This window comes from Gadus chalcogrammus, chromosome 12 (genome assembly GCF_026213295.1).
Source record: "Gadus chalcogrammus isolate NIFS_2021 chromosome 12, NIFS_Gcha_1.0, whole genome shotgun sequence".
Taxonomy (NCBI): domain Eukaryota; kingdom Metazoa; phylum Chordata; class Actinopteri; order Gadiformes; family Gadidae; genus Gadus; species Gadus chalcogrammus.
The window spans coordinates 21,703,619-21,718,719 of NC_079423.1; the positions used below are offsets into that span (position 1 = coordinate 21,703,619).

The window sequence follows — 15,101 nt, forward strand, 5'->3', positions numbered from 1 at the left end:
TATTCCCATCTTGGTAAAAGTCACCAAGGACACTATATATGAGCCTATTTATGTTCTTCAACACAGTGTCGTCTCATTACATTTAGTGACTTATAATTATCGCCATCTGTTATATGTATTGATTATTCATCTCAATAGCAGTCAGCGCTAAAGCCAATGTCTACCTGCAGTGCAGCATAACTGCTTTGGATAACATAATGGTTTGCAGGTGTATCGCAAAGTTTTGTTTTGACTACCCCGAGGAAGTCATAGCCTACTTTTAGTTATTGAACAGGGAAACAACCGCAAATACTAACATCTCCAAAGGGTCTTAAATAATGCACTTTATCATAATCCACCTCATCCACAAATTGCCATTCGCTACACTATTTCACACTTGGATTAAAATGGGAAACCCCATAATAATATATTGTGCTGAAAGGACAGAGCCCGTCTTCACTAAACTATATCAGATTGAGGGCTGTCTCGATCTGTCTTTTCAAACGGCACAACTCGCATTATCCTGACGTTTAGTTGTTACATGCCTCAATTAGCCCCACAGTCCAATTAACCTGCCTCGGGCCAGGTGAGGCTGCTTAAACCTGTGGGGCTGAGGCTGTCATCAACTAAACACACACCCAATATCACCATTCAACAGAAACTGCCAACAGTTTTTTTCTTCAGTTGGGGCTGTCTTGTTAGACCTAATGAAAGCCTCTGATACTGTCAACCATGAGGTGCTTATCGCATAACTTTCCAAGTTCAATTTCTCCCCTGACACATTGAGTTAGATGAAATCATACAGATTTCAGAGTGAGACTTCATCCAGCCTAAGCCATGATGGGGTTGTGCCACAGGGAGTTACCCTTGGACTCCTCCTGTTTTGTTGATATATTATAAACAAAACGGGTGTAAAATACATGCTCGCTGGGAACACAGACCAGGCTACTCACCTTCGCACCAAAGTGATGCTCCAAGTTACAAAGTTGCTCGGTGATTCATACTTGCACCTCAATTGGAAGAGAAACACTTTCAATGTTTCACGAGTGACTGAAGTCACCAAACTACAAATCTTGATCTCAGGAGAGAAGTGCTGTTTGCCTGACTAGTTGAATACAGCTTTGATCACAGGCCATACCACATTGAAGCCCATTGATTCCACCTACAAACAGGCCCTCAAGGTGCCTGAACAAAAGCCGAAGAGCCACCACGTAAATATCCTATTTTAAGCAAGGAACATCAATTGAATATGCAGATGCAGGGCTTATGTGTAAGATACTTCATAGCTTGTCTCCTCATCCACTCTCTGTATTTATTAATCCACAAGACTGGACTGCCTTGTTCCAGTAAGTAAGCATACCTTCAGTTAGACCACCTTTTCAGTAGACGCTTCCCACCTCTGGAAACAACTACCAACAGATGTACAAAGAAAAAAGTAATATGTAGATAATAAAAGGTCAAGTTGGTGAGTAGTAACATCGTCTAACCAAATAATTTAGCTCTACTTTATTTTAATGTTGCTTTCTCTGTTTAAACACTCTCTGTCTGCATGTGTTCACCGTCTGCATTGTCAGTTTCAATCTGTATTATTGTGCGTTTACATCATCATCATGTGCACTGTGGGAAACTCAAAAAATAAAACAAATTCTAACTGATGCACATGGATAACGAGAGAGAGAGCACGTGAGACAAACCATGGGATGTTAAATCAACTAGGTGAGAGAAATAGTGATACAAATAAAATAGGTAGAATGACAGACAGACAGAGAGAGAGAGATGAAGGAAGAGAGAGATGGAGGAGACAGGAATTTATTGAGACCTACTGATGGCATCCTGACGAGTCCCTTCTTTCCGTCCTGAATAAGTCGCCAGGCAGAGGAACAGAGAGATATGCTAATAGAATCTTACAGACACACAGGCAGGCTGTCACATTCTCATTCAGCTGGCTTTGCCTTATTTAGTTTGGTGTTTCGCCCCATCATGCTATCGTTTTTTTTCCTTGAAATGGGGCACTATATATCAATCTCGTTAGCCTTAAAGGCCCACTATGCAACAATTGTAGCCAAATAACCTTAATTATGCAGGTTGAGAGTCGTTCTGATCATTCTAGAACCATTTCTGGGTCTTTTGACGAGTGTTTCATTGCCCCAAGTCACTTCTCCAAGGAAAAAGCGAATATGCAACTTGCTCTGTTCGGACCGACACAATCCGGATGTGACGCAGCGGAAGTATCCAATCGCTCCTCGAAAATGTAGTCAGATTGTAGTTTCGAAAATGCTTTACGGCACAGTCACACCCCAAACATGGCACCGGCTAGATATAAACAGCCAGTTGCGAGGCAATTGTTGCATTCATCATGGATCAAACGACTGATAAGGGACCCAAGAGGCGACTGTCGGTGGAACAAAAGAAGAATAAAAAGAAGTTGGACCAGAAAAGAGACTAGACATGAGTGAAAGGGGAACTATGCAACTTTTTTGGCTTGATTTACCTTAATATAACAGGTTAAGAGTCATTGCAATGGTGCTATTATGCATTTTTGTTCGATTGGTCGTTGTTTCGACTCCCCCTCGCACTTCTTGGCGGAGAAAGGGAAGTTTCTGCCGGCAACCCGCCGCCCACTCTCCAAACACGGAACCGGCTCGATATAAACACAAGTAACTAAGGGATTGTTACATTCATCATAGATCAGCCGACTAAAAAGAGACAGAGAAACCCAATGTCGGAGGAACAGAAGAAGAGAAAAGGGAGACTGACCGACGTTGAGAGCCAGACACGAGTAAATGTTTGGCGAGCTTTTCAGGAATAGCGTGAACTGAAAGAAAAAGAAGACTGCAAATCAGACGCCGACTTGGCCGTGTTGCTTTTGAAATTGAAAGTACCCTCTGTAAAAATGTGTTTTCTCAACCGTTTTGTTGTGAGCCCTGTATATTTCTAGCTTGCTTGGTTGCAACAATGGAAACACCTTTGTTTCCATGGGTGTTTTGCTGTTCGTCTGTCTCGTCCCTCAGATACAGGCTGAATCCCCGAATCCAGGTTCTTGTTTATTTAGATTATTAAGTTGGCCAACACTCTTACACTGAAAAATTCTCCCCGTCAACTATAAAAAAGGATGGATTTATGTTTATTGCAATACAAATACACCATTTAAAAAATGTATAACCTTGTCTACACTTTATGAACATCTACTTCGGACATGGCTCCACGCATTCGCCGGCTTCTTTGAAAACAAATGCACATGGCTGGTGTATAAGTGCATGGGGAGGGATCGTGAAAGAGTTGTTACGACAGTGTTGTAAAATATCTACTACGAAGCTGTAGGGGGCGCTGTGTAGAGAAAAGTGCATGCGCAAACCAAGAAAACAGCGAAGAAATGGCAGATTCTGAATAGTGGGACATTAAAGCACAATGTTATTATAAGAAAAAGACAACCTGATTAATAAATGTGTCCCTTGTACACATACATTTTTTCACACATACCAGGGGATACATTTCTTCAACTCTGTGTACAAATCTGTGTAGACGCGAAGCCCCCCCCCCCCCCCCCCCCCGTACGTCTGGGTCAGAGTTCCCGTTGTCCGGTAATTACAGGTCTTTGACCGTAAAAAGACCGAAAATTCTAAATGTCTCCGGTCAATATGACCGATTGGAAATAAGGCCCCGTCCACACAGAGCCGAAACGGGCGAAAAAGATCCGGTTTCGTTTTATGCAGAATATTCAACGCGCTGGTTCTCCACAGAAAAAAGTGGAGCGCATCAACCCTGCATACAGCATGAGCGCTGTATACAAACATTCAGTCACGAAGAGATTCAACCTTTTAAATTGAGCAGAAATACTTTTGAATGTGTTCATTTGAATTGTGTTTAAATATGCTACAGTGGTCATTTGTTTAGCCAATTCATGTAAAACAATGAGGGTTTTGATTGTAGCGTAGCCTATGTGATAAAATACATGAGTTGTTACATTTCGTCCACTCGCTCAAATTGATCGCTATAGACCACCGTAGGTTTATGAACTAAACAGCGGCAAGCTAGCGAAAGCCGGCGGCAAGCTTTGCGGAGTACCGGTATTTAACAACCATGGCGAATCAAAATATGATCATACACTTCTTCTTCTTTATAAAGTCTGCCTATACATTTTTTTATGTGCAATATACACAGACAATATCCGACCGATTTTTTTCCAATTTGACCGGTAAAATAAAACCTTCCCGGTCACATGACCGGCACCAATTTCTTCTAGCGGAAACACTGGTCTGGGTTGTTTCCTCTCAATCTCAATCTGCCTGAAATTGTGTTTGGTGCAGGAGTTTTCTAGCCTGGTCCCACCAGACCATCGTACTTCATTTCAATTGCACAGAAGGTCTGGAACTGCTCAATTGACAAACGTTCACTCACTTGGAGGCGGGTGTCTGTAGAAGTTTTAAAATGATTGGATCTGCCCAGTGCCACTCTCGATCTGCCATAACCAATCGCATAGCGTTTGGTCGTGACCAGGGCTGTAGTGGTCAAATTAGAGGTGGGTAAACTATGAATTTTTTTATCAGACCGACCTCGACACAACGCAACGCAACGCAAAGTGTTGCGACTCTGTAAGGCTAGCCTGGCTATATTCCATTATGTTATCAATTAAAGTCATATTAAATCAATCAATGACAGTCAATGAATGTGTTTGTAGTTTATTCAAGTTATTCAAATTTCAACAGTAAAGAAAAGTATGTGTAGATTAAGAACTATCTATCTATGGCATGTGTGTATGTGTGTGTATTAGTATGCATGCTTTTCACAGTAGTACCCAGAGGGCCTCCTTGTCCTCCACGTCAGGTCCTGCCTTGCAGGGGCGTGTTCTGGAGTTCATGGCTCCCCTGTGCTTCACCAGCCAGGACTTCACATACGTGTTGGATTGAACTTTGTGGTGGCTGAGTGGTGGGCCATTCAGTTGAATAAACATCTAGGACGACACTGTGACCAAGTGCAGACTGCATCTCAGGGGGCACACTATGATGTTCATTAAGCTGAACCCCCTCTCACACTCAGCAGTGCTAACTGGAATGAGATGGTCGATATTCAGGAGTGGTGCAAGGTTTTCTGGAATGATGCTTGAGTTATCCTTAAAATCCCTATAGCCTTCAAGAATTTTTCTGTCATCAAGTCTGAACCTTTGGGCAAGTTGTTTCAACTTGGATTCCCCATACTGCTCCTCTAGGGAACAGGCCAGTTTGCTGGGAAAATATCTTTAAAGAAAATAAATAATAAAATAAAAATATTTATAATATATAAAATACAAATATTTATAAATATTTTTATTTTTATTGGTTTAACCGCCAACCGCCCGAATTTAATTAAAATATTTTTTTTTGTCGCGTCATCCGCCCGATCCACGGTTCAGCCGCGGAGTCCACGGCTGCAACCGCCAACCTCGCATCTCCAAATTGAGGCTTTAACATAGCGACCAAGCTATAGCGAAGTTCATACGCCGAAACCGGAGTTTAATATGGATAGTAAAACTCTGACTGACTTTCACTCATTTTGACGTGGGCAGTACACGGATAGCATGACTACGCATTGGCCAATCTGAAAGCTCGTAGTCACTTAATAGTTCGTCAAGTAAAATTGATTTATAAATCACAAAAACAACTCATGTGAAATGATCATCTTCAGTCTTACTTTGTACTTGTGGCCTTTTTCGGGCATCTGTTGGAGTGGGAGCACTCGAAGGTCTCTTCAGAAATCGCCTGATATCCATGGCTAATTAATGACAGGTAGGCAGGCATGATAATCCACAACGCGCAGGGCCATGTGTTTACATACTTCCTGTTTACATATTTTCCTGGATCCTGATTGGTGTTGCTGCCGCAGCCGCAAGGCACTGATTGGAGGGTCACAGACCATAATAGCATAGGCCTACAGCGCAGATGAAAATGATTCAGATTACAGCGTTTATTTGTTCAACAATATGAAACCTTGTCTTAGGTGTTTTAAAAATATTGCTGAATTTATTTCCGATTATTCCAACGGCAGAATACAAGGCACAGGGACCTTTGAGGTGCGTAAACGCTATTTAGAGGTGCGTAAACGCTATTTCCTAAATTCCAGAGGTGCGTAAACGGCGTTTACGTGCGTTTACCCTCCACTACAGCCCTGGTCGTGACGTATGTCATGCGATGGGACCGGCTCCTTCACCACTAACGGAGCCAGCTGGAAAATCTAACTTTTCTCGAACCCGGTGGGGTGAAGCGCCACAACATCATTGCCACCAACAAAACTCTGCAAAGCTTGTTCTTGCTCCGGCTTTAATTGATCGATTTTCGGCACCGATGCCACAACAGACCGAATAGCTTCTCTCGTATTGTCTTCCTCTGACTACAACTGAAACTGGCACGCGACCTAGACGTCATCGTTCTCAGCCACTCCCTCTGTTCGCTGATTAGACCGCCAGAAATCTGGTTTACATTGAACGCATTTACATTAAGCAGACCCAGACCTAGTACTGAAGTGAAATGAAAATTGAGCGGAAGTAGGTAGGTGGGCGGTGCCAGGCTAGGAGTTTTCTGACCATGCCCACAAACTAGCATAAATGGCTTCTTACACCCCCCAATTGCCTGGTATGCATATAGAGGGTTAGCATTTTGTTGAGTGGTGAGGAGGAATGGCAGAAGATTTTATGAAGCATTGGAAGAAGAAGAAGCGCAATTTTTGCTAACCGGTGCGCTTAAAATAATGGTTAGATCAAATTTACAGAAAAAAACTGGTATTATTTGGAAGTCTACGCTCTGGCTTGACCAACTAAATGAAACAAGTTGAATGGCAGAAGTAACCGGAGCAGCGTAACCGTTAGTTCTGAGCCGAACATTGGTCTGATTTCATGCGCGAGGCCAAGAAGTGCATTACTGCAATACAATGCAATTGTCAGCTGAAGTCACTAAACACCTAACTTATTTATGATTATGTCATCATAGTGAAGTTTTTTTTAAACTACAGATTACGTTTGAGCAACACGTAGACCTAAATAACCTAAATAAATTGTCACCCAAATTCACACTTTTATCATCCTTTTCGCAAACTCGCAACATCGCACTACAACATCATCGCCGCCCGTGGTTTTGTATGTATACAAAGCCACGGGTGGCGGATTCCCTGCAGGATTCCCAATATATATAATGGGAATCCTGCAGGGAAAGCGGTAGTGTGACAGATGCAAACCAGTACGCTCCTTCTCACCGCCGTGGGATTTTATTTTATACATTCAGACACCTGCGTAGAAAGTGGAAATAAGAATTTTGCCTTTGACTGAGCCCCTAAACAGACTTCATGAAGTAAGGCTCGGCTGTCACAATGTCTCATACAAACAGATACACATCGACACTCTTTCCCGCGGGAAGATTGCTGAAGCTTCAAAGAACAGCTGTGATTATTTTGAGGAACGAAGGCATTTCTATTGTCTTCCATTCTTTGTTTTAATTTCATTGCATATAGACTGTGCTTGTCTTGGCTTATGTCGTTCATTGTACAGACGCACACAAACAAACAAATCAAGACATGCAAAATATGCAAACACAAACACGGAACTCTTTCCTTGCAAGTTATCACATTCTAGTATTCACTTCCTTTCTCATTTGTGAAATGCACACATCATGCAGTTTTATGAACAGAGGCATCATATGGGGGCACTCATTTGAACCAATCAAAGACATTCATTGCATAACGTTCTGCATCTGGAAGGGTGTGTGTGTGTGTGGGGGGGGTGTCTGCACTTGCATGTGTTTGATTCATGATGTGTGTGTCTGTGTTTGTCGCTAAGTGCACGTGTTTACATCAGGATGTGTCTGCGAGGGTTTGCATCAGGCTGTGTGTGTGTATCCCATGCATCCATCCATTCCATTGAAAGTGGGACGTCGTTGTTCTTCCTGTTGGATCAACACAGCTGCTCCCTGGGGAAGGGCCACACAGTAGCTCTTACACGATTAAATATGAGCCCTTGTCACAATAGCACCGCCATAATTCCACATGTCTTAATGTATTCATAGAACATAATATATGTGCAATCCCTCCTCAAGCTCAGCCACGTCCAGCTCCCCTCATGACATGTCACGTATTGGTTTTAACGTCATAACTCTGCAACCTATATCATCAAAAAATCCTTTGTGATAAAAGGACGGATTCCCAGCGTTGATTCTGATTCTGAATTTAACTCTTAAAATCTTCAATAAATCATCAATGTAAAGAAATTCTAAATTAAATATTCAACGATAAAATGTCATCTTAATTATTTTGAACGCCGAAGTCACCTGCAAAATACAATGTATGAAATTCAGCGTTAACATCGGCTGACCCAAGGAAGCCATCCTTTGTGATAAACTATGCACTTATCCTCCAAATTTGTGTCATGTGTCCCATGAACGAGATCTGATGTCAGATGTAAGTGTTCAATGATTGGCCATCTCAGACATGTTGTTGTTGCTGCTTTTTTGTTAATGAGGCCGTACAACTAATGAGAGGACAAATCCCTGTTTGGGTGGGGGCCCTATCAGAGCCTAATCGGGCTCCTGATTATAGTGACTACAGTAAACCTGACTATAGGTTAACTGTAGCTGGGAGCTGTGGTCTTAAACATCTGCTGCAGTTTTTTAACCTAACACAAGGACAAATATGTGCATAGCAGTGTTATAACAAAATTCACCATTTATTTAAGATCAACATACGCTGTACATTAAAGCCTGGTACAAATATCAGCTCTAAAAAACGTTTGATTAAGGTCCTCCTCCTGCTCCTCTGTGTGTGTGTGTGTGTGTGTGTGTGTGTGTGTGTGTGTGTGTGTGTGTGTGTGTGTGTGTGTGTGTGTGTGTGTGTGTGTGTGTGTGTGTGTGTGTTTTTGCGAGCACAAGTGTGTGCTTGTGTGTGCTCTCATATGTAAACATGCATACGCACACACACGCACACACACACACATACACATGCACACACACACAAGTCCCTATGGGCTTTCAGAGTCTCACTTTATATATCTCATGTTGGCAGTGATTCCTCTGTCCTATCACACCCCTCTCTCTCTCTCTCTCTCTCTCTCTCTCTCTCTCTCTCTCTCTCTCTCTCTCTCTCTCTCTCTCTCTCTCTCTCTCTTTTGCTCTCTGTCTCTGTCTTCGTGTGTGTGTGTGTGTGTGTGTGTGTGTGTGTGTGTGTGGGAGTGCGTGTGTGTGTGTCAGTCTCTCTCGCTGTCTCTCTTCAATTTAATACAGTGTGGTGAGAATGATAGATCGAGCCTTATTGATATTCAGCTTGTCAGTTGGCAGCCCTAAATAGTGTCTCTTGTGTATCACCTGTGACAAGTCTAGAGGGCAGAATGGTTTCCCAGAACTGATTTCCAATATAAGGTTATTCTTAAACATTGGAATTGAATGGTGTGCTTTGTTTATTACGTTCCAATGCATTTACATATGGAATATAGGCGAAATTATTTGGAAGTAGGTCTGATGTATTTTGATGGAGTAGTGAACGTGATATCCTATTAGTACATAAAACTACAAAAATTATAATGGTCAAATTAAGGATTGGTATCTATGGCAAATGTGTTAAAATATATATTAATACAGAAAGTAAAGAAGGAATATTTCTGTTAAATAAAATCATAGTATTTCCCATGCTGCCTATCCATATTATCATTAGTATTCATTAATCATTCTTCCTTTAGCACAGCTCTTTGACATTACCATGGCTTTCATTTCTATGTTCGGTTTTTCTACGCTCATAAAGCTTGATTGACATCTACCGTTGTCCACTACATTTACAAGACTCTCCAATATTACCTGACCAGCTTAAGCAACGGTGGAATGCGTTCAAGACGGGGTAATACATAAAATATTTTTGGCATAAACTCAGACTACTGGCAGTATTTAAGTTTGATGTCTGAGATATTACTAGCCAGATACATATTATACATTCTTTGTTTTGCTGAGATTTCTAAGGAGTGGAGACAGTACTTCTTCTTTTGTGTACTGCGCCAATGCTTGGAAGCATACAGCATAACTGTTGAGAATGCTCCCTATCACATGACATTATCCTAGCCCTGGCCTCATATCAGGGGAGGTCTGCATAGAGGAGTTCCAAGTCTGTGAGCCAGGATCATGTGCCAAACATCGGAGAAAAACAGCAGGATATTAAAGCCAATTTTGAGCAAAAGTAAGAGATGGTGCAGAAAGATGGGACCAAGAAAGGAGATGTGTGTGTGTGTGTGTGTGTGTGTGTGTGTGTGTGTGTGTGTGTGTGTGTGTGTGTGTGTGTGTGTGTGTGTGTGTGTGTGTGTGTGTGTGTGTGTGTGTGTGTGTATGGCAGTGTGGGCTGAAAAAGATTGAATGTCAAAAGCCGAATGTTACGTTTCATATTGGATATGATTATAAAATATGATTATGAATTTGAAATGAGAGCGAATGAGTATTGTTAATGGAGAGGTGGCCTTTTCCAGAATCATTTCTAATACTTGTGAAATATATGACATTAGAACCCCTTTTTTTGGGTGATGTAATCAAATGATTACCGGTTGTGATCTCATTACACATGTAGATTGGCTGAGTTTTTGGTAAAAATAAACTAACTGAACACCAATAGCATAATGTGTTCGCCAACGGCCGATGGCAACGCAAGAAATCTATGAAGAAAAATAATGGCGTGCAATTTCAAGGTTTCAACCATCCTCACTTTCAACTCAAGCGAGAGAACATATGGTTGTTTTCATGTCTCCACGAGTGTGGCTGTTCATGAGCCATCATCGGCCTGCTGTCCCGTTCCAGTCCTGCTGTAGCATTGGTTTTGTCATTGGTTACCTCTCAAAGATGTGTTAATCTTGTTTTTACGTGTCTGCTGCTGGCTAATATGTCTGCTTATAGGCAGCCTATAGGCTAGCATTTGCTTGTGTTTCATCAACGCACTTTGACAATCGAGACAACAACCGAACCACAGGAATGTTTCGCATTTAACTCTCCATCTCTGCCCTGAACAGAGAACTTGTATGCACTATTTAACGGCCGACCACAAGAATCTTTTACAGTCCTCAAGGATAGCACATTATTGACAAACAGTTTACAGATGGAAAACATTAAATCATCAAGGACTGAAGATAATTTAGGCTAACAGTCTGGAGAGGTAATCATCAGATTTGCAGTTACAATGATTATGTGTTCTCAACAAATATTACTTTTCTCATTGAAGAAAAGTAAACGAGATGTTGTGTTTACTTTGAACACGCAAAACGCAGAGCCTTTGGGCAGCAGCACTGTTCAATCAAGTTAAGCCTTGTGGCTGAGTCAAATACCCACTGCTTGAGTCCTGTTTTGTCTGTGCATGTAGGGGGGGCGGGGGGCCGTAAGACCTGAAACTTTTGTGGATCAACATACGGATGCATGACGTGACAACCTACTTAATGTGATGCCTGTATGGGAGGTTGTTTAGGATAGTTCCTGGAAGATAGACCTATGGATTAAGTATTGTCCGTATCAGACAAGACACTGGAGTTAAATGAGCCGCGGAAACAATAGGACTATTATGTTGGAAGTGTGACCCCTCGCCAAAATCCGGATTGAGTCTATATGTCATCATATTTTCAATATTGTTGCTACAATTGCCTGTATTCTTTAAAATTACACACACAATGTCCCCATATTTAAATTAGGGGTTGTAAGTATTCCATTAGTAACATTTTTAAGGTATAAGGATTTATTCTTCTTCTTAAATAGGCTACAGAAAAAAATATCATCTATTATATTTAGAAATAAATGAATGAGTGTTTATTTACTTTATTTAGATATAAGTACTTAATGTTTCCTCCAAACGTGTTTGTTCTTATAAACAGTTGAAACAGTTGAAAAATCCAAGGGTCGCTACTCGCGGCTTACTTAACTGTAGAGGGTCTTGTCTGATACAGACTTTAGTTGATACATTTATTAACAGTAAACGAATATATAGACAATATATTAACATTAAATATATTTGATCATAATATAACCAATGATTAAAAGGCTTTCTTTCACAACGACTTCAGGAGACACTGAGTGGTCTCTTACGCTAACTGAGTTCTCTTGCACACTTAACTTCCAGCCATGCCGTCAACTTCTGCACCCCCCTCCCCCCCAAGAGTTTTGCATGACGTGTGTCAAGTAGAACATGTGTGCTTAAAGAAGTGCATCATTTGTGTGCTTGCAAGAGTTACATATCATGCGCAAGCTATGAGTGTGCCAAAGGGTTATGTACTCTGGGCGGCCCTACATCTTCATTCTCGCATGTCTGACTGAGTGCAGAGTGAAACTATGGTTTGGCGTTAATAATAATATGTATTTTTTCATTATTATTTTCTAGCATAAAGAACATGGTGTTGATCATCACAGCTTGCAGTCTTCTCATTGCACTACTAGTTGACCAACAGCAGATTAGCCCCTATAATCTTTGCAACAATGTATTCATTGATTGTGATATACACAGAATAAGAAAAGGTCTAAAGTCTACAATAAGAGAATCTACTTCAAGGGTTGTGTTCGGTTGGTGTAGGTCTTAAACACCAATACGTTGTAGCCAAATATTGTTTTATTTCTGCAGGCTCACATACTGTATCTCTGACTGTGTTTACTTCAGAGCTTGACTGTAAACGCCTGCCTGGTCTTATCCATTAAATTCATCGGTTCATTCCATTACGCCGTTGTGAAGTAATTACAGATACTTCACTTGTTTTGCTTTCACATAACTAATGGTTGGACCTATTAATTGTACATGCTATTGATAGCAATTGAAATAGGTCCATATTTAAATGCACTTAGTACAAAACGTTGTATACATTAGCATAATGGCATTATGCTAATATTGGGCATCAGTAGACCTTATGACATTTGTACTGTAGTTGAGGGGAAACACACAAAATCAATATATGAAAAAAAAAAAAAATTATATAGAAAATCAATAAATGCTCCAAACAGATTATGTATTTATCGACATACCATTGCATTCAAATTCATTAACATATTTCCACTGAATGTATATGTTAACAGAAAATAGATGAATGCATATAAATAAGGTCAAATCAGCAAAGTTTATTTATGTACAAGCAAGAATCTTTGTATTCTCTGAATTGTTTTATGCAACATTTTGTGTTCCCATGTTCGTGTTTTCTTTTCAACCATGAGTCTACAAAATGTCCTTCTGTAAGAGGGAATTGATGACTTCCCGATAACCCTGAGTTTATTGATCCTAGCTTGGCTGTTATTAATGGTTGCACTAGCTCCTGCTACACATGATTAGTGTTTAGTCGCCTTATCCTCTCTCCCACCCTCACAGTGTTTTCTGCCCCAGTTCCCCCACATTATATTGTGTTTGTGTATTTGTGTGTGTGTCTGTGTTTGTGTGTGTGTGTGTGTGTGTGTGTGTGTGTGCGTGTGCCTGTGCCTGTGTGAATGCCTGGATGTTCCCTATGAGAACACAGCCATTTTCAGCCAATGAATGTGTGCTAGTTAAACATGTAGTGAACATTTTGGGAGTATTAATTCCCATAGATTTCGCGATAGTTTCCACCGAGATAGTAAGTTCAGAGACATAGCAACACATAACACATACAAAAGGGGTAATCTGCACCTCTGGCTCAGGCTCACATTGACAACAGTCAGTGGTTGTTCACACATTATTCTTTGCCTGCCACAGACTCCTGAAGCACTCCATATCCCTCTCTAAACATTATGTTATGTCTATATCGTTGAATGTCCTTCTCCAGTATGCTGCAATTGTTTACACACACACTTGAATGTTTTACACAATAGTATATCTGTATCCTATACAGCATTTGCGTTCAGAGATGAATAGCAATTATTGTTAAAAGTGCAACAAAATAAGTCTATCTTTGGAAAGGAGCCGATGTGTTTCCATTGAACAGGTCATGCCTGACTGCCTCTATTCTGTGTCTGTTCCAGTGAGCTTCAGGGACTGTGGTCAGAGCAGGGTGGTATTTGAAGCAAAGGACCAGTCGCACTTCAGGGTCGGTGTGGACGGTGTCCTCTACGCTGCACGCCACCTCCACCTGTCCGATGAGGAGACCACTCCGTTGGTGGTGTACGCCCGAGACACGCAGTCCAAGCAGGTGTGGAAGATGCACGTGCATTTCATCTTGCAAGAAAAGGGAACGAAAGAGGTAAGGTCATGTGAAAGAATATTTCAAACCCTATTGTAGCTGTGGCCAATACTGCAGGGTACACAATTGGCCATTTTTCAAACAATCGATGAAGAGGAATGGATTATATTGATGGTTAAGCCTATGTAAGATAACAATTAGGCCCACTGTCCGATTTCATTGCCCAACAGCCAGGTCCCGATTCTCGCAAGTCGGAATTGCAATCTCCTGTTTAAAAGCATGACTTAAGCTAAACCACGATGAAAGTGGCCATTCTATGCTAGCTTTGCACAAGATATCGTAACATATAATAATAAAATTGTTATAATAATAATAATAATAATAATAATAATAATAATAATAATAATAATAATAATTATTATTATTATTATTATTATAATTATAAATATAACCGCAAGCGCCGATTAACGGGGTCCGAGCAAAATAAAAAGTCAAGAACAAACTAATGAAAGATATTTAAATATGACATATAATTGTCATATTTAAGGAAAGATGTTCCTCTTATAAACCTGAACTGCAGCCTCATTCACATGGTCAAAATGTCTATTGATAAGCACACAACAACTAGAAAACTCAAAGCACACATTTCTCAACTGAATTAAGGGCTTTCTTCAAAGGATATACCTGAAAAATCTTTGAAATTCTGGGGAAATTAAACATTTGTAGTCAAGAACACTAACGGAAGAAATATAAATATAACAGAGTTAATTATGAAAGAAAAATGGTTAACGAAGAAGTTCCCCTTAATGCCATACTATGTCTTGGCAGTCCGATTCTTGGATACTAAAGAGCCGGAATATTGATTGCCTGATGTTTCAGGTGCTGTTCAATGTTGTGTTTCTTAAATGAGTGTCAATGACAGAATGTCATGTTCAGCTTGTTCATAATGCACTAAACAGGAATCAAACTCTCAACAGATCAGCAGCACATTATCCCGTTGAGCCACTGACATTCCTGCACTGCA

At 40.7% G+C, this 15,101-nt stretch overlaps 1 protein-coding gene across 1 annotated transcript in view; it reads left to right on the forward strand.

The window, feature by feature from the left end:
* Positions 1 to 15,101, forward strand: part of cdh2 (cadherin 2, type 1, N-cadherin (neuronal)) — a 76,680-nt gene that overhangs the window by 15,679 nt on the left and 45,900 nt on the right. The window contains exon 3 of the mRNA XM_056604533.1: positions 13,920 to 14,137. Within this exon, the coding sequence (XP_056460508.1) occupies positions 13,920 to 14,137 (218 nt within the window). The remainder of the gene's footprint in view (positions 1 to 13,919; positions 14,138 to 15,101) is intronic.